Source organism: Cyanistes caeruleus, chromosome 6, assembly GCF_971803275.1.
Source record: "Cyanistes caeruleus chromosome 6, bCyaCae1.hap1.1, whole genome shotgun sequence".
In the NCBI taxonomy this organism is placed as follows: domain Eukaryota; kingdom Metazoa; phylum Chordata; class Aves; order Passeriformes; family Paridae; genus Cyanistes; species Cyanistes caeruleus.
In genome coordinates, this window is record NC_141706.1 from 60,529,204 (window position 1) to 60,549,529 (window position 20,326).

At 43.8% G+C, this 20,326-nt stretch overlaps 1 protein-coding gene across 10 annotated transcripts in view; it reads left to right on the forward strand.

Annotated features, from left to right (window-relative positions):
* CEP170B (centrosomal protein 170B) overlaps positions 1-20,326 on the forward strand; it is a 54,160-nt gene that overhangs the window by 10,804 nt on the left and 23,030 nt on the right. For all 10 annotated transcript variants that reach the window (XM_086895659.1, XM_086895660.1, XM_086895657.1 and 7 more), the window contains exons 3-8: positions 2,469-2,558; positions 5,536-5,614; positions 8,271-8,329; positions 9,639-9,777; positions 18,157-18,258; positions 18,803-19,279. In XM_086895659.1, coding sequence (XP_086751785.1) covers positions 2,469-2,558; positions 5,536-5,614; positions 8,271-8,329; positions 9,639-9,777; positions 18,157-18,258; positions 18,803-19,279 — 946 coding nt within the window. The remainder of the gene's footprint in view (positions 1-2,468; positions 2,559-5,535; positions 5,615-8,270; positions 8,330-9,638; positions 9,778-18,156; positions 18,259-18,802; positions 19,280-20,326) is intronic.

Below are 20,326 nucleotides of genomic sequence, written 5' to 3' on the forward strand. Positions count from 1 at the left end.
TGCCCCATTTTTTTGTCTGGGTTAACTTTATGGAGTGGAAACCTTTCTGCCCTTGGAAGAGGGCTAAATGGATTGTTCTGCCTTTAGAATCTGTTAATCTTTAAATGAGCCTCCATAATGTGCTGTAAAAAGGTAAAGCAAACACTCCTACAGCAGTTAATCAGCATTCCCTTGTATCTGGTTGGGAGCAGTGACATCCACAATTTTGAGTAGCAGAGGGATCACAGGGAAGACAGACCATGTCTGTGCTGCGCAGGCATGGTCCCCTGTGCGCGGTTGTGTTTGATTCCAGTGGCACAAAGCGTGGTACATAAATGCCCATGGATAGGGAGAGGGGCTGGTCACCCTCTCTGCTTTGTAGGTGAGGTGTGGTGAGCCCTCCAGGAGCCCCAGAGCAGTGCTCAAACAGACAGAATGTAGTGGGGACGGACTCTGGGCTCGCATCTCTCCAAAGGGTGTGAGGGACCATGTGACAGATCAGGAACAACCCCAGCTTGTGTAGCATCAGCTGCTGTCATACCTGAGGCTGTGCCTGGAGACATTCCTGTCCTCAGGACCATATGCTGAGGTGCAGGGCTTGGGCAACGTCCCTCAACTATCCTTACCTGGACCATCCTTACCTCACACTGCACACAGCTGCTACAGCAACTTGGGTCATTGCAAAATGGACTGAGGAGCTGCATCTGGTGTGGATAATAAGAGAGAAAATCAGTAGCTTCACTGCAGATGCTTAAGACCTGCCCTGCCTTGAGGTCAGGGGTCAGGCACCAAGTGTGGGGATGGCACGGTGGTGAGGGGTTTGTGTGTGCCCCTCCTGGGAGGGCATTGCTGTGTTGCTTCTCATGCTTAGTGCTCAGCATAGCAGGAGGCACAGGAGGGGTGTCCCCAGCCACATTGTCTCTGCCTGTCCCACCTCTGTTTGTGTCTCTGGGGGAGGTGATTGCTGTCTGAGCAGCATCAGTTGGGCAGCAAAGCATGAAGTGCTTCCTTTTAAGTCCAGCAGCATGTGGATAACTGCATTAGTGAGGGAGCTGGAGGCAGGGGGTCACTTGCCCCTGTCCTTGCTGCCTGTGCTTGGGGTGACATGTCATGAATAGTGTGAGGGACATTGCAAGGTGGAAGGGCAATCTTCTGGCCAGGTATATGCTTATTTCATATTGGTACTTCAGGGTTATTCTGGAGGATGTGTCTCCTGGGCTGATGGATGCTCTGCAGGGGAAGGACACTTTTTCAGGTGTTGTGATACTTCTTATGTGCTTGATACTGGCAGGGCCAGAAGAAATTCCTGCAAATAGTAGCAGCTTGTGTGAAAAAAAGCCTCTTTTGTTTTCACCAAGGAATTCTCTGAAACAATCTGCTTCTGCATGCTTGCAAGAAGCCAGATAATGGCTTGCTTAGAGTGGTGCTGTGGAAACCAGTGTGTCTATACTTGGCAAAAGGGAAGGACTTTCAGCAAGAACTTGTTGGTTGGTGCTCAGGAAGATGAGGATTAACTGACTTGGAGCCTGGCTAGTCTCCCTGCTCTGGTAGCGTGCCCTCCCCTCCCCTGAGATACCAGGGTGGGTCTCAGTGCTGTGTGTAAGTGCTGATAGAGTGACTGCTTCCATGAGCCTGAGGTCAACTGCAGTAAGGATTCGAGTTACAAGAGGCAGCAGGTCTAAATACAGACAGTCTGGTGTCTTTATAGCTGTAATACACCATATTTCAAAGTTATTCATAGGTCTTGTTCTAGCACGTCTTCAGAAGTCTGACACGATGCCTGCTCAAGTGTCACACTCTGTTTTGAAGATAAGGTGCATTACTTGTGCATTGTGACAAAGCCAGTCACTGTGGCACCACAATGCAGCTTACAATTTAAATTTTCCTGGAGTTGCTTTCTTTCTCATTCCAGGTTTACTAACCTCTCTCTAACTTGGAACCCATCCTGGAATTTAAATCAATTCCAGGACATAATCCTGGGAACAGTATAAATTTTTGGGAGCAAGTTTCATTTTTAACTCAAGAAAATGGGTTTTTTTTTTTTCTTTTTTGAAAAACAGGAGGAAATGATCCCACATAGGAGCATCCCTAGTGATGAGGCCATTGGCCTCAGCAGTTAAAAATGGAGCCCTTCTAGCTCTTGCTGGCTGAGATCCTGGTCCCTAGGCTTTCACTTTGACTGGATTTGTTCAGTGTGTATTGATATAATTTATTGAAGTTATGGTATAGTCTTGACAACCTTCAGCAATTTTTAAAAAACTTTTTATTTTCCCTTCTCCATGCAAATAGCGTATTGTCTTCAAAAGCTGTGGAAGCATTTTCTGCTTATCCTTCAATTATTTATAGTAGTAAATAGTATTTAATCCTTCTTGCTTTCCTGCTCTATCCCCCTACCCCATATCAAGCCAGTTTGATGTCTCAGTGTTGCTCTGATTAACAGTGTCTCTTATGCCTGACCAGTCTCACGCTCACTGTGCTTCCATTGCCAGTCCCGCAGTGTGGATAAGCAGCACGCTGTAATCAACTACGACAAGGAGAAGGATGAGCACTGGGTGAAGGATCTCGGGAGCTTAAATGGAGTAAGTACCAAACCTCCCAGCTGGCAGGGGCAGCCTCATGCTGTGCTGAGTCTGCAAGCACTCGTGTGCTTGCTGCATCCTGCTCCCAGACCCTTTTGGGTCACTGCAGCTGTTGGCATGAGTTAAACCAAACGTGCATAATTATTTGCAAGGCCCGAGGTGGAGGTCATGTAGCATCTCATCTTGGGAGGGAAAAGCTTTGGTGAATATTGTATTGCTTTTTCTCCCTCTCTACTGGTGTTCTTGCAGAATGCTTCAGGGCTCACAAAATCATAAAACCTCTTGCAAAAGGGGAGGAAATAAATTCAGTTTCATGGTTGGGATGTTAACTTTAAACTGGTGGAGATTCTGGAGCAGATGTTCAGCATGAGCAGCATGATCTTTTGGTGGCTTGATTTTCAGTGCATGGCATGATTTATGGGATGATGGGACATTTAATTTTGTTGGGGAGAAACTACTTAAAACTACCTATTTTTTAAATTATAAAAATTGCTTTTTTGCCTGCCTTGAGCCTGGTTTGTATGAAGATCAAGGAATAATGTGAGCACAGAAGAGGGAGCTGAGCCTGACTGAATCTTAACCCTTGCTGTGGTCTGACACACAGTTCAGTGTTAGAAACATGAATTTCATTATATTTAAATACACTATTGTTGTTTAAAATGTCCTAATGTCATAGAATGCCTCTGTTTTGGCAATTCCTTCATACAAGTGGAGCTATTCCTCTGCTGGAGCAGGCTTAAGCTAGATTCACATAATTGTCTTCCCAGTGGGAATTTTACTGGGACTTAGTAAAGCCCTCCACCATCACAACCACAAAACCACAAGATGAGCCCAGAAACTTGTATAAAAACAGTGGCTAAAGCAGCCCTCAACCATTCTTCCTCTTCTGGCATCTGAACACAGCAAGAGTGAGTGCTAATCCTTCTCAGCCTAATAGCTGAAGGCACAGAGCCCTGCTGAAATGGGAATATTTCCAGTAACTGGTCTGGACTCTAGCTGGGTCCCTGGTTCAAAAGCTATGGAATTTAACTCATGGTGGCAAAATAGCAGCTGAAGATTCTACTTGCAAGGGAGGGAAGGCTTGTACCACTAATTTTTTTCTATCTTCACATGCTAAAACATATGAATTTACAACATTTTAATAGCAGACTTATGCTTAGAGAGGCAATGGAGTAAAAGGGAGTTACAGCAGTGCCTGTCTTCTGCAGCTGATCAAACACTTCTGTTGAAAAAGACCAAATTTGTGGCCAAACCAAATTTTGCATGCAAGAAACATATCTTTATTTGAAAATTGTCACAAAAACTTGTTTTCCTACCTGAAATTAAGCAAATCACTTTTGAGTGATTTTAAATCCATTTTCAGAATTTAATTTTATTTTGTATTTGAGTAGTCAACAATGCATTATATGGCTTTTCTGGATAATCTGGTTCATATTAATTATGAGTGTTTTATATTGTTTTTATTATAGTGTTCAGGTAATTCTGCAGTCTTTATTCAGAGGTTTTTGTTTTTTAGGGTAGCATTTCTAGGCAGATTAAGTATTTTACTAAAGCTACTTTATCTGAAGTAAACATGGACAAATAGGTAACTATCAAAATGGTTTCTTGCGGACTTTTTTGAAGAAAATTAAGTAAACAATTATTCCCGTTCCAGATGTGACTGTTGTGGGTTTTTTAAATATTAAAAACTTTTATGCAAATTGGAATTCTGTGCCTTTTAACTAGCTCCACTGTTTTTATTCTGAAATTACAGGCCTGTTTCTCAGCTCTTCTGTAAATTGCCAGGAAACTGGGGGCTGTTGTCTGCTGAGGTTCTAGTTTCCTGCTCTAGCATTTATTTTTCCTCTGTGGTTAATACTAGGTCTTATCATGCATGTTTGGCTTGGCTGAGGTGAGAAGGCAGAAGGAAAAGACTGTGCTGCAGTCATGAAAACATGTAAATTCATTTTATAGCATAATTTTGCTTCCTCAGCTGCATTTGCATTAATGGCACAAAGCCTCAGCAGCTGGTTCCTGATCTGAGAGGCTGGGTGAATCCCACCTTGCCAAGCAGGGTAACTCCTGGTGTCTGACTGCCCCAAATACAGCTGTGGCAGTGGCTAATCCCCGTCAGCACTCTAGGGCTTCTTCAGCCCCTTCTTATTTTTATTTGGGCCAGGTCATTGCAAAAGTACATGGGTTTATTTATGAAAGAAGTCCGTGCATGCTTGGTTTGATCCTCGGTTGGTCTGGGGGAATTGTTTCATAGTGGGTCCCCTCAGGAAGCAGAGACATCAAAGACATTTATTCACAGCTGTGAAATACATGTCTTGCACCTTTAGAAGGATGTGAGTTTCTTTCAACCTCAATTAACTGCCTGGAGCATGGGAAAAAGGAGTGTGTGAATTTTTAGCACGAGGGGTTTGGTTATCTCGGACAGTGTGGCCTCAGGTGTCATGGTGATGCTGCTGCAAATTTTTTTTTTCCCATTTCCCTGTGCATTTTCATTTCCCCTTCCTCTGTGATAGGCTTTGCTTGTTAAATTATCAGGCCTTGGGGCTGACACCAGTCTTTTTTGCCATCCAGCAGAAAGCTGATTCCTAGCTCAGTAATTAAGAGCATGAGTTGCAACCGTTTGCTGGTTGAGACGGGTGTAGCAGAGCCGAGAGCATTTGAAGTTCCTGACTTCAGGCACCTCATTTACCTGTTCGAGGACTAAAATTGCATTTGCAGTTGGTGCAAAGGTAAACCTCCCTAGAGGTCCCTTCAGAGCACCGTGCTTTGAAGCATAATTGGGGTGCTCTGACTTGCCCATGGGAGCTACTTGCTGATGTTGATTTTTCCAGGGAACTTAGCTCCTGAGTTGGTGCTGGCACACTCTGAGTACATGCAGTGCCATCAGCAGATGGACGTGGGTCCCCTCCTGAAGCACCATCCATCTGAGATCCATCACCCTGATACCCTTAGTCAAAACCCATTCCTGTGTTCTTTCCTGCAGACGTTTGTCAATGATGTGAGGATTCCTGACCAGAAGTACATCACCCTGAAACTGAATGATGTCATTCGCTTTGGCTATGATATCCTTTCTGAAGAGGATTGGGACTCAGGTTTTGTGTGGGTTTTGTGCTGTTGGCTGCATGAAGAGGTACCAGGGCTAATTGTGAGTAAGGTGTTTGTTTTGCCTCTTGGAGCCTTTGGATGGCTCATAAGCTTGTGTTTCTCCACCATGAACCTGATTCAGAGCACATTGATCATGATGCCTGCTTTTTCATTGAACTTTGGATCAGGCCCTGCACTGGCAGTAGTGACTGGAAGTGCCTCTTCAGTCTCCTCTTAAGGAAGGGTTTCGTTTTTATCTTTTCATTTGGGTGGCAACTGTAGCTGGTACCAGCTGGGAGAAAACAGTTAATATGTTTTTGTATGAATTAACATCTCCCTATTTTTTTTTCATTCAATTTGCCTTGTTTTGTCAGTTATTTAACCCAGATGCTTTCTTTCAGACAATTTTCAGGCCTTCAGCCTTCAACATTTAGCTGGCAACATTGTGGCCAGACCCTTGACTCTATTGATTAAAGTTTGCCCATGCAAATTGCTGCTGCTACAAAATGCAAGAGTAAATCTCTCTTTAGCAATAGCACATTTCACCTCTATCAAGGGAAGCTAGGTTGCGGTTACTGCTTTATTTACAGACTGCAAATCCTGCCAATGTCTGCTAAAACACCTTGGTTTTCATCCCTTTCCTTTTTTATTTTGATGTGACAGTGTGACTGGCTATAAGCATAGATGCTGACATGCCTTTCTGAATCTGAAGAGCAATAGTGGTAAGTAGAGGTTCCTATTGCTGTCTTTTCATGTAATCGAATACTTTTTTCACTTTTTTTGAGTTGCTTCTATCTGCCAAACTTTGCCCACTCAAGCTGGATTTAGAAGTAGCAAGTGTCTTCTCCAGGTTTTTTTTTTTTTTTCTTTTCTGGGGAGATGTCAGTTAAAACAGTCCAGACATTTCTGAGAATAGAGGCAGAGACTAAGTTTTACCATTTGGTGGGGGAAAATGTTTGGCTGGAAAACTCTTGTGCATCCTTGACCCCAAGGCCACATTCTTCCACCTTTTGCTGGCCTCATGATAATCCATTTGTGCTTGGCCATGCTTTAGCCCTTGAAATACTCCAAACCTTGAGCCTTGCAGGTCTTCCAGGGATCTGTTACTTCAGCTCTCAGCAGTGATAGTGCAGGAGCACTCACTGTTGCAACCAGGATTGCTAAACTTACATGTGTGTGCCATCTTGGATCTGCAGGAAAAAAGGGTTTTCTGGGCCATGGATCATAACTTGGGTCTTGGTCACTGTCATCTGGGATCTTGTCATTAAAGGTGGTGTCTTGCTGCATATGCGATGAAATCTGTTACAGTCCCACAGGCAACCTCAGCTGAAGCTTTTCTTGACTTTGCAAATACTTTTTTTTTTATGTAGCTGCTTGTGTATGTTCTGGTCTCTTGGTGTGTGAGGAAATGCACAGAAGACTTGCTGTGAACACAAATCTTGGGAAGGCAAAAATCAGTGCCTGGAGCATGGGTGGGTTTTAATGGCTGCAATACAAGTTTAAGCTTTTTACAGAAAGCAGTTCTTAGCCATGAGCAGCTAAGTTGAAGTATTTAGTCCTGCAGCCCTTTCATGGATATTCAAGTGAAATGAATGATTATACTTATGACTTGTAGAATTGATTGCCTTCAACAGGAAAATTTTAAAGAATGTAGTTTTTAGAGTAATCTTTGTACTGTATACTATACCTGTGGCAGCTATAAGGTGTTCCTCTGCTTTGCTGTTTTAGTGCTATCTGTTTAGCAGAGCTTTCTGTGTACACTGCAGTCATCTTGGTGTGGATGGCAGCTCCTGAGGTCTTGGAGTAAGCTGTGTCCCGTTGCACAAAAGCATTTCTCTTTTCCATTTACAGTTTCTCTTACAGGCTGTGCAGAGTTTCCCTGCTAGGCCAGTATCACTTGGTTTATTTTTAGTCTAACATTTTCCTTTTTCCTCCTTTTTGCTTTCTGCTGTGCTGATTGGGTTGTTCATGATGACATTCCAGATTTCCAGATGCCAGCTTTTTTTTTTTTTTTTTTTTAATACAGCGTTGCTGAGGATTACTGCCTGGGCTCAACCATGTGAATGTCTCCCTTCCTAAGAGGTCACAGCAGCTCATGACCTGATTTACTTTTCATCTAGAAAACTACAGTGACTGAAAGGCCTTGCTGAGGCAAGAGAGCACCACAGTCCCAGGCATTTGAGCAAGGAGCTGAACTCTACTGCTCCTTTGTCCAGCGTGTGAGACTGGCCCACCTCGGCCAGGATAGTGAGGGGTCTGCCTGGAGCTATCAGCCAGGTGGAGAGGATCAGGGTGTGAGCTGAGCTGGGGCTCTGGCTGCTCCCCCAGGTCCTGCACAGAGTCGCTGGTGCTCCTCCAGGCTTGTCCTGCTCAGGTGCCCATGTGTGCTGCCCCTCAGCTGTCGTGGGTCTGGCCAGCAAACGTGACTGTGCACGACAAAGACTGTGCTGGGCTGCAGCACAGGCAACCTGTACTACCCTGCATATTTTAAGACTTGCTGGTTTTATGATCCTGTTTTCATTCTGTGACTAAATGCTAGGTTTCTCTGCCCACCCAATTCCTTTTCCTTAATGAATCTTTTATTTATTTAATTTATAATCTAATTTACTTTCTTTTCCTTAATGAATTCTGTACATTCGAATATGTATGTCCTGGAACAAATTCAACACAAAGTCCCAGAAGAAGCATTAAAGGTAAGAGTTGCTGGGTGCAGTGCATTTTTTAAAAAAAAAACAACTTTAAGTACTCTAGTGATGGTCAAGCAGAGTGAAATATTAAAATACTCTTGATGGCAGTGAAATGTTTCAAAATGTGAGGCTCTCCTTGGATTTGGACTTAATAAAATCCTCCTTTGAGGAGAGATACATTTCCCAGTTATCTCAACTCTGATCTCTCCTATCCCTGTGCCAACATGTAGATCAAGTTCTTTATGTTTCATGACTGCCAAGAAAAAAAAGGTTACTTAAAGCTGTAACATGTTAAAGAACAACCAGCACATGAACTTGTGCGTGAAGCACAGCAGAACTTACTCCCTTCCAGAAGTGGAGCACAGATGTTTTTTTCTGAGCATGGTGACTTATGCCAGCTCCACCACATTTCCTCAATCAGGCTGAAGTTTGCATAATTTATTCATATGTACCATCTCATTTTTGTCTTCAAGCTCCCAATTTTTACTTACTGAGCAGTCAGTCCTCTTATGAGTGAGGTGTTTTTAAAACACTGTTCAGTAGCAGGTAAGAAATATTCAAGCATCCCCTTACCTAAGGCAGGAAAGCAACCCCCTCTATATTATTATTATATTATAATGATATATGTATTATATTATTATATTAGCAAGAAAGCCATAATGTTCAGCTGTGGGACTGGGCTATCAATGCCATGCATCCACTCTTGGCTAGCAGATACTGCCTTTTTAGCCCTGGTTCTGTGTTTAGGACTTGGCAAGGATAGGAAATCTAACAGCTACAATTGGGCAAATGATTCATTGAAATTATTTCTCAGGGATAATCTGGATGGGCTCACCCTTTTATTAATTTACTTGTAATAAACCAGCTTCTGAATAGCTCATTTACTGTGTTAATATGGAACCTGTTTTAAGGTAGAATCACTGTCCTAGCTGGGGAGATGGTTTGGAAAAAATAATTAAAATAGATTCCAGTTGCCTTTGCTGAAAAACTGAGATAATGCAGATGAGTGCCCTGAAATAATAAGAACAAAGGGGATTTCAGGATTTAAATCCTGAGTGGAAAATGGCCTGAGTTCTGATTCTTCTCAGTTTATTCTTGAAAGGATTTTTCTAATTAGTTATTTTGCAGAGCTAAGTCACAGTGACCTTCTTGTGTACTGGAGCTGTCACTTAATGGCTTCCAAATGGGCTATTTCTCCTGTTGTGTAGCTTCTGTTCAGGTGTGCATGCTTCTTTCTGAGGGACACAGCTGCAGTAGAATTTTTGGTGATCTGTTGGTGGGGAAGAGGGGTTCACTGCTGCTTGTGTCTCTGCAGCATGAGAAGTACACCAGCCAACTCCAGATGAATTACAAAGGCACGGCCATGAAGAGGGCGGAGCAGCCCATGGAGCACAGTGTCTACACAGAGTCCCCACAAGCCAAGCTGGAGAAAGGAGAGAGGAAAGCAATTACAGGTACCTGCTTGGGAACCAGTTAATCTAGATTCTGAACAAAGTGCAGCTTGTGCTGGGTTATGATTCTGACAGTAGAGTCTTGTGGGTTGCATGTGGGAGCAGTTCTAGAAGGATCAGCTTTCTGAACTCATGGAGTATTCCAGACTCTGGGTTTTTGGAGATTCAGCCTCCGAAAAAAATCAGCTGGTGTGATGGCTCCTACATGCTTTGTCGCTGTGTGTGTTCTGGAAAACCTGTGGGCAGAGCAGGTTTGGTAAGTTCTCTGGCACCTGTCTGGTCTATTTTTAATTTCCTAATCGTGAGCTGGTGTTTGAACAGAGGGGGTGACTCAGAGTAGAAAATGTATAGCTGCTGTGGCTTGGTGCTGGCAGGCAGGCAAAGAAGCAGCAAGCCATTTCTTTCACAAGACCCTGGGTGGTTTTAAATGGCTGTATTTCCTAACGTGCCAATATGTGGGATTGAAACCAGCTGCCAGACTGGGAGATGTTTGCTTCAGGTTTGCTTTTCCCCAGCTTCAGACCTTTCCTGTTTGAGAAATTCCTTCTGTTCTCCATTTTGTTAGCAACTGCTGCCTTCATTTAAAGATCCTTTGTCAAACTTGGTTCCTCCATGTTCCCCGTTATGGTTTGCCAGGACCTCCCCAGCAGTCTTGTCTCACCCATTTCACCCAAATTCCTGCCTCTTGTGTGTGCTGTCCTGACAGCTCTCTCTCCCCAGTTCTAGTCAGGTATCAGTTCACGGTTTTCTGGAGCTTGCTGGTGCATGGGAGGAAGAAATATGGTTTTAAAGCATACTGGTGACATGACTGCCAGTGGTGGTCTTGTGGCTTCAGGATGGCAGAGCAGTTGGAAAGCTTTAGGGTTTAGCAGGGAGAGTTGCCCACTCCGTTGGAGGAAGAACCAGGAAGAATGGAGGAAAGGGGATGGGCAAGTAAAAGAGTGAGGTAAACATCTTGGGTAAGTTTACCTAGAGACAGGTATGGCAGCTTTCTAGAAAAGAGTACACCTTTGGTTAAATGTGTTAAGGCTTCATGATAACTAATTTGAGCGGGTTGATTGACCATGATCTCCCATGTATTGTCCTTATGAACATCCCCCTAAGCTGACACAGTGCACTAAAAGAGTGTAATGTGCCTCCCCTGGGCTCCTCTCTGTCTCCAGCTGTGTGGGGAAGCACATGTGCCCGTGTGCCCAACTCCCATTTTTTGCACCAGAAAACCTTTCTTCGTGTTGCTTTGGCTGTGGCTGTGTTTGGGACTGAGCCTGACAAGGGTGAACATAAAGGGATGGAATCGTGAAGGATTAAGTGTGACACTGGGGAGGGTGAGAAGAGGTGAACCCCACTAGGGGAAGAGCTCTGCCTGTCAAGGGGCAGGAGGTTCCTGGAAAGCTTTGCCAGTAACTGGAACCACTTTGTGTTTGCTACTGCCTGGTTCTGTGAACACTCAGTTTTTTATTCTTGCCATCTTCCAAAATACACTCTCATTGATTTTAACCTACATAGCGTAAGCAGGGGATATTTGGAACGCCTTCAAAGCCAGGACGTTGAGTGACTCTTGAGCAAGGTGACCTGTTTCTCTAGCCTGTGATTTGCAGACCTGCATTATGTTTCTGTCATTTTCAGTGGGCACACACCAGAGGTCTAAGGCAAAACGGGCTCTGTGTTCTTACTGGGGAGCAGCATTGAAGTATGTCACATGCAGTGGGACTGATGGGCAGAGCTAAAAAAATCTGTGAAGTGCTGCTAACCCCACTGAATGATAGAGGAAATCAGGACTTTTTGTTTGAAGTATTTTGCTGGATTGGACTGAAGCCTGTGGAAGCAGAAGCCTGAGTATTAAATCAGTCTCTCACTCTCCCAAAAGCATCTCTGTCATGTGAGCAGAATGCTCAGTGGATCCTTTTCTCATGTGCCATGTGACTAATTCACCTTGTCCTCAGCTGCACACATGCACTGTTTCTCCTCGGCTGCTGGGAGGAGTGGCAGCAATTTGAAATGATTAGTGAAAAGAATGTCGTGTTCTTATGGGGAGTGGGCTTGTTTAGTGGCAGCAGAAAGAGGCTTTAGGGAAAGAGCTGTTTTGCTAAGTCTGTAGGTATTTAGGAATTTGCATTGACTAATTAAAGCAAGGTCTGGGCTGACAAAAGCCTTTAGAAGGATCGGTTCCCAGGGCCTGGGTGGAAAAGAGGCAGAGGGAATGCAGGCTTTCAGGGAAGAGGTTTAACAAAACAATGTGAACAATTAGAGCTGCTTAGAAATGGGAGGAGGTGAGGGGCTGAGGATAAAGAGATCATGGGGAATGAATGGGAAACAGTCAGTTTAGTCTTTATGCTGTTGAACTTGCAGATTTTGGGTGTATGTTGCCTGCAAGCAGAAAAATCATCAGTCTGTGAAGTGTTTGAAGCAAGGAGCTTGGTTAATCCTATGGGTTGGAGGTGGATATGAATCAAAGTGTCCACAGTTCAGCTAGTTAATGCTAAAAATAGCTATTAGCTCTCATGTCTAAAGACTTAAGTGATTAGGAAGCCAGGTAGAGCCTTCAACTGAGTAAATTTCAAGACAGTCACAATCCCTGTTCCCATCTGTTGCTACCTGAGTTGAGGTACTCGATGGGATAAGCTACTTTGTGGTTTTCTGTTCTCAACACATAGTTAAATCCTCTGGCTGATCTTAATTTTTTGTTTTTTCAAAGCTGCCACAGCCTGATGGGACTGGGAATCCTGAATCTGATGACTAACCTCTGAATAACTGCTGCAGGCCTGAGTTTCCAGGGGTGGAGGCTGCTTGCAGCGTCCACTTTAAATGGGCATCATCATTTGCCAGGTGTAGGACCAGTTGCAGGAGCTTCTCCCGGGATCTGTGAAATAGGTTCATTCATCAGGTCAGCATCCATGTCATTAGTAAGTCCTCTCAGCAGAGTGGACGACTTGAAAGTCCTGCTCATGTCCAGGGCTGAGGTCAGCAGGCAGGATGGATGGAGGCAGTGGGAGCTGTGCCCAGTTGTGAAGTGGTTTCCATGGTCTTTGGCTGCTTTCCCCATGAGATCATGGCAACAGCTATTTAGACACACAGCTCTGCCCTAGCCTTTAATTTAAGGGAGTGGTGTTATATCTGCTTTTTTTACCTGAATTAGAGTGGTGGTAACTGCAGCATGTTTAAGGTTTGGCCATGTAATTGATACAAGTACATTTGTGATCGTCAGCCTCATTTGAAAGTCTCTGGGATCCTGGTACGTTCACAGCAGGTCCAAAAGACCAGGGCTTAGATTAACCATGCACATATGAAATAAATTGTGTGGCAAAGAATCAGAGAATTGCTTTATGATTATTTCTACTAGGTCTGAATTCTCTATTTTGGTGAGGAGTTAAAAAGCAGGGAATGTAAGGAATTCTTTTTAAAATGTTGTAGCTAGATCATCTTTTTTTTTTTTTCCCCAAGGCCTCTGCTGTAAGAAAGCTACTCTGCATCTTCTGGAGATGGGCATTATTGTTATTAATAATGAATCAAAAACAGTTTGACTTAAAGCAAGCTGGATTTCTCATGCTTTTGTTATGACTTGCAGGAGAGAGTTTCAAAGCTGTGTGTGCTTCTGTGAACAAAGAAATTTGCTGTTGCTGACTGTCTCTCTCTCATGATGGTATGAAGCTTTGTGAAGGTTTGGGCAAAGCATAGTCCTCAGTCCTGTCCTGACCACAGGGGACACCTTCAAGGGAAATCAGACCCCTCTGTTTAGTGGGAGCTGTGTGCTTGTCTTGAAAGCTTTTCCTCCTGCTTGATGATGGAAAGCAGCTTTAACACGATCTTTCTCCTTTGATTTTCATCACCTGGACTGTATTTCTGGTTGTGGCCTCGTTGTTCTGCGTGATTCACTTCCCTATAAATGCACCCTTTGTATTGACATGTCTCATTCTCTCTTTTGGTGCCTCTCCTTCAGATGATCAATAGTTCTGTATTAATTTAACAGGCCACGTTTTTGTCTGACTGTTAAGCAAATGGACTACCCTTTTTCTGTGCTAAAACACAGAAATTCATTTTTCCTTTTGAATGACTGCCCCAAAGACTGAAATCCAGGAGCAGAACATGTGTATGTCCGTGGTCTTCCCTGTATTACACCGTCACTGGTGGCTCAGTATTTATCTGGCTGAATGCTTGAGCTGACCTCAATTCAGTTATCTAAAAGGATGGTTTTCAGGCTGCCTGCCTGAATTGATGAGCTAAGAAATATGTCTAAATGAATTGGCACCATCTGGGCAGCCTGGCACGGAGTGGAGAGAGGTGGTAACGAGCTGCCATCAATTGGAGGAAGTCTCATGTCATTAAAATGACTGAGCAGTTCATTTTCATTGGTGTTCCTCCCTTCACTGCTGACTGGAGTGAGCCCCTAGTTTGTCTGCTCCTACAAGAGCATCCATCTTACACTAAAACAGAACAGACAGGAGGTGGCTTCAGGGTGCTTTGCATGTCTCAGGACACAGGAAAACGTGCTGCTCTGGATGCTGCAGGTCCAGGTTGAGGTTGCTACCCAAAATGGATCCCAGCTGGTGAAGAGCAAAGCCCGCTGGCACAGCTGCATGTGTAGCTGCTCCCTGGCCCACTTCTGTCACAGCCATCTGTTTTAGCTGCCTTCCTGTCGTGTTTCCCCCCCCACCCCCTTCCCTTTTTCTACAATATTGTTGTGTTAGAGCTGGAGCTGGGAGAGGTGTCAGTTGTGCTGGCAAATTAGAAGGGACAGAAACTTCTGACATGAGCAGGGCAGCAAATTCATGTAGCTCTTTGTGCTGGTTTTGGCTGGGGCAGAGTTAATTGTCTTCACAGTGGCTGGTATGGAGCAGTGTTGTGGATTTTTGCAGAACACAGAGTGGTTAATATAGAGATGTTTTTGTTACTGCTGAGCAGGCCTTACACAGGGCCAAGGCCTTTTCTGCTTTCTGTGCTGCTGAGGAGATTGAGGCTGCATGGAAGGCTGGGAGGAGGCACAGCCAGGACAGGTGACCCAAACTGACCAAAGGAATATTCCAGACCATATCACATGCTCAGTATGTAAGGCAGGGGGAAGAAGGAGGAAATGGGAGGGGATGTTTGGAGTGAGGTTGTTTTTCTATCCATGTCACTGTTATGTGTAATGGAGTCCTGATTTCCTGGAGATGACTGAACACCTGCCTGCCCATGGGAATGGTGAATGAGTTCCTTCTTTGGCTTTGCTTCTGTGCGTGGCTTTTGCAATCCTTACTAAACTTTCTATATCTCAACCCATGACTTTTCTGCTTTTTACCCTTCTGACTTTTTCCCTGATCCTGCTGGTAGGGGAGCAAGTGAGCAGCTGTGTGGAGCTTCGCTGCTGGCTGGGGTTAAACCACAACACACTTCTGAAGTCAGAGAAATTTTATTCTGGCTCAGGGTCTGTCTGCTTTCAGCAATAGCCAAGAGTGACGGTGACTATGTCACTTGACAATGTTATTCAAAATGCAAATTAATATGAATGCTTAGTGGAAATATTAATTACTCCTTAAATATTGAAACTGTCCCTGAATAGCAAGATACTCTCTCCTCAACTTTCCATCCGTGCTTTTTGCTGTTTTAAAATGAAGTTCCAGTTCATTGTGGAGGTTGGGAGAGGAAGGGAGCGAAACACCTTACACAGAAATGTGCAGCTTTGTCACAGATGCTGTAACAGGCATTGCAGGTGGGGCCATGGGGCATGAGGAGCCTTCTGCTGCTGTGCAGTGCAGTGTCTCCCACCCGGATGGTGGACTGGCCAACCTGATGCACTCTTTTTAGGTGCTCCTAGACCTGCCCTGGGGTTTTGACTTTGTGCTAGCTTTTGTCAGAAGGGCAGTTAGGGTAATTTCCTATTAGGGCTCAGAGAAATTTGAGACAGCAGAGGAGCTGGATCATTTTTCGTCATAAATCCTTCATTTTCCCCCTTCAGCTTCAATTGCAGTCCCAAAGTTCCTCATCAACAGGAGAGGTCTGACCAAAAGTCTGACTTACTCACCTGGCTGCCTTTTCCCTGTAGTAGAAAAGCTCCTGGCTGACAAAGGCAGAAGCTCCTGTGTTTGTACTCACAAATGGGACACAGATCTTTGAGTAATTTCTGGGAAAATTTCTGTCCTGCAGGATGGGTGTGAGCTCTCTTAGCTCTCTTCTGCCCTGCTGGACACAAAATTGTCTTGGAATGGATCACTGGCATCTTCTAGACTAGGGGTCCTTTGGGATCTTTGGGGCTGGGGTGTGCTGGATAGACGAGCTGTAATGAGGCAACTCCTTGCAAGATACAAGCAGTAACAGCACCCATCCTTGGGAGAGGTGCTGCTTGTGCAACAGCTGAGTGCAGGTGGTCTTTGAATTTCATCTGTAGGGTAGTTGATCCCTTTAGGCACAAATTGCCTCAGACATCATTGGCTCTTGCTAATGGATTTGTGTTAAAGTGTTGATGTCATTCCCTGGCTTCCCTCAGATAGCTGCCTCTTGGCCATCAACCCTAAGATCTGTACTGTAAGTCAGAGGGTAATAATCCATTGTGTGCCCAAAATGCCTGATGCTGATGGAGCAGATCCTGCATGGGTGGGGTGGGGTCTAGTGGGCGAGTTACAGCATGAAAAGAGGATGGTAGGTTTCTGCTCAGCCTAGGAGAAACCAAACCCTACACTGGAGTAGGGTTCACTGACAACCTTTTGAATAGATTTTTAAATTATTTTTTCCCCCTCTCCCATGAGTGGTTTACCCATCATCAGTTATGAAACATATTGCTTGGCAATTACAATTTATCTTGGTGAGAAATGCTTCCTCCTTTGAACTTTCAAAGGCCGCCTACATAATAGGAGCATGGTTTATCTTCCACACACTCTAGGCAGGGAGGAGAGTAATACTTTTAGCCTCTTTTGATCCTCAGTGTGAAGGGAAGCTGCATGGTTAACTTTGAAACATGAACAAGATCTCTTGAAAAGGGCCTGTGGGCTGCATCTGTAAAGCAAAAGTTTTGCCTGTGAACTGTCAGTGTATGAGCTTATATATCTGGAATGATCCTAGAACAAAAATATCTGAAGTAATGGCCACTGGGTCTGTGTAGCTTTAGAAACAACAGCATAAAATCAGGCTGCTTTTTTAATTTGAGTTACTTAATTCCCCTTCCTCTCCTGACTTCCCTTATGCTAACAACTGCTTTCTGTCATGTCCCTACTAAAGCAGGGAATGCAAAATAGCAGGGCTGTTTGAGAGCTGCTTTGTATAGAGCAGTGGTGTGTGGTTTGAAAACCACAAGTTGAGCAGCAGCTGGCAGTAGAAGCCCAGCTATGGCTCTGGAGCTGGAGCCAGGATTTAAGACGTGGCTAGTTATGGCTGCTATGAGCAGAGGCAGGAGCAGCCTAAAAAAAGCTGGATCTTAACCTCAGCCCCTGACCTATGCTGGTGTTTCTATCACCTCTAGATGAAGGAACAAAAAAATTCTACTTTATTTGCTTCTCTTGAACAATGAAAAAAATGTAATATTAATTGTACCACAGGCAAATTGGGTATTCTTTTTGTTTGTTGCATAAACAGCAGCAGCCCAAGGCACTGCCAAACACAACCTTGTTTTGTGGGATACTAAACGAGGAGCAGTGGATCAGCTCCAGTGAGTGGGTGCCAGTTGTTGCAGTGAAGCCCTGCTCTTTTCAGTGTGTGCTCACTGAACAGAGAAATAATGTAAGCCTGGCTCTTCTAGAGGAAATTCTTCATGAGAAAAACCTCTGTCCTGCAATGATTATGCAACTCACTTGGTTTACTATAAGCTTTAGAGAGCAAGAGTTTACTGCTTCTTTATGAAAGTGTAAGGAGATGGCTTCACCATTTTCCCTATGTTTGTAATGCTTTGAGAATTTCCTGTTGTGGAATGTGTGTCACTTACAGTGGGAGTGGTAAATAGTGAAAAAAGTCCCTAGCCTGGACACATCCCAAGGACATGGTGGGGCAAAAAAGGGTAGAGCAAAAGCCTTCCCAATTAAGGTGAGGAAGAAAGTCAGATTTTCACCTGAATTGCAGGTGAGTTGAAGACAGATTTGTGGTTAGTGTTTTAGTGGTTAGTCTGTCCTGACAAAAATCTTCCACTTTGTGTGTATAATAAGGCTAGAAAGGGACAAAAATCAGTATCTGGGAAATACAGCTGTGAAAGACAGTGAAGGGATGTGGAGTTGGTATCTTGCAATAGAATGTAAAAAGGAGAAGAGGGCAAAACAAAGAAAAGCCTGAACATATTATTATGTATAATTTGCTGTTGTTACAACTGTGGTATAACAGGTTCATGGTCTCATCTGGCCCTGATGTTTTTCCCATTTTGGCATGTGGTTGAACCTGGTAAATTGATATTTTCTGTGTTAAAGTATTTGCTTATCCTCTTCCTAGAAACGAATACTTACCGCACTCCGCTCTATGGGCAGCCCTCCTGGTGGGGGGAAGATGATGCAAATAACAAGGAGGAGAGAAGGCAAGAGGAACATTACTCAGGTAACAGAGGTGCTGTGGGGTGGGAGAAGATAGGGGACACAAAATTTTGGCAGACTTTTGATATTTACTGTTTGAAGCCATCCTGTTTCAATACTTTCAGTTACTACTTCTTTTTTGTGCTTGTATTTGTACATTCCTCTGTATAGGTTGGAAACTGGAATAAGGGAGAATTAAAATGTTTTCCCTAAAATATTTGACCCTTAGAAACAGCAGTTGTGGAGTAAATCACTAAGTTTGTTTTAGAGCTAGCTGTATCTGCTCTCACCTGATAATTCTTGGGAGCCATTTGGTCTTAACACTCCCTTTGTTGTCAATCTGTGCATATGGAAGAGGCATCTTGTTTTCACTTGTGCAGTAAACCTGAGGTTTCTATCAAGCATGTGCTCTACTGACCAAGGGAGTGTTTTATTTCAATGCACACATAGTGTATCTGTTCTCTAGCAGAGAGGGGTTGTGATTAGTGGCCCTTCCAAGAAGTTGAAACAAGTGAATTGTGTAGTACTGAAAAAACGTGATTTTATCATTTTTTTTTCTGCCTTTGTAGAGAGATCAAAAGAGATAACCCAACATGAAGAGGAACTGAATGGGAATATTTCTACTTATAGAGATGCCCAAGAACAATCTGTGTTTGCCTTCCGGAGAGAGCCAAGTTATTTTGAGATTCCAACTAAAGAATTTCAGCAGCCATCAAAATCTCCAGAAACACAGGTCCATGAGATCCCAACAAAGGATGTTGATGCTGTGGTAGCCCCTGTGGTACAGAGTCATGCCTCTTTCACCATTGAATTTGATGATGGTACCCCTGGTAAAATAAAGATAAAAGACCATGTAACTAAATTTTCACTCAGACAGAGAAGACCCTACAGCAAGGAACCGGCTCATACAGAAGTGATGTCAGCAGAGAGCAAAGTGGCTGACTGGCTTGTCCAGAATGACCCAAGCCTGATGAGAAGGCAGTCTGCAGGAGATGATGTTTACAGTACCAAGAGTGACCTGCCAGTTCATGTAAGGACGCTTAAAGGTGAGTGAATGTCTTGTCACGTGGACTTAGCTCTCTGTTGGCCATGCAAATGCAGCCTTTCTTAATATAATATGAAAGCCCTTCTCCTGTCAAGGAGAACTGGACTTAATTATCTCTTCTTCAAATTTGCAAGATGAAGAATATTACTTTAATGACTGTTAATATTTTGAATGCAGCTAGCATGCTCTTCACCTGGCCCTGAAGTCATGTGTGATGTTGGCTTAAGGACACTAATGTGACTCCTCTACATCTATAATGCCAGCTCAGCAGTAATTGGTTAAAAAAATATTTTGATTTTTGAATGTCTAAAATAATTTCCATATGGTCAGGCAGGGTTATAAATGCAGATATTTCAGTGAATTTGGTTCTCTTGGCTTCTCCTGGCTGATGGAATGAATTTCTTTTTAACTGTAGTCCAGAGGAGTCTAAGCATGATCATCCTGTTGTCTTAAGTCTTAAGTGTGATCATCTGGTAATGACCAGAGCCAGCTGCTTGGACGACAGAAAGTGCTGACACAGAGACTACTGGTACACTTGGGATACACATGATCCCCAGTAAAGGAAATCGTTGTGCCTGTAGGAAAAGATTTCTTCTCCTAACCTAAAGCTTCTCTGGAATCCTGCTCCGTTCAAAAACATCAGATTTTGTGGACCTGTGTCTTGTTAAGTGTGTCACTGTGAGGAATTCTTTGGGGATTTTCAAAGTTCTGAAGTGAAGTTTGGAGGCCAGTTCTTAGAGCAGCTGGTGAGACTTACATGATTCTGATGCAACTTTGAATACATTCTGCAAGATTTATGGTTGCTTGAGTATCTCTCTTGGGCCATTCACTGAACTGCTCAGAGGAGACCAGTGATTCCTCCATTCTTACTGCCTTGCCCTCTGGAAAAGCTATTGGTTTGAACTGCAGTTTGAGTTGATGAAGTCATATTGAAGGTTACCAGACCTACTTGCACTTGAAGTCCTACTTAATTAGAGCTATACCTTGTTTTCTCTTAAAGAAATACTTGCTTTGAGCTTTTTGGAAAAAATCCCCAAAACTCATCATA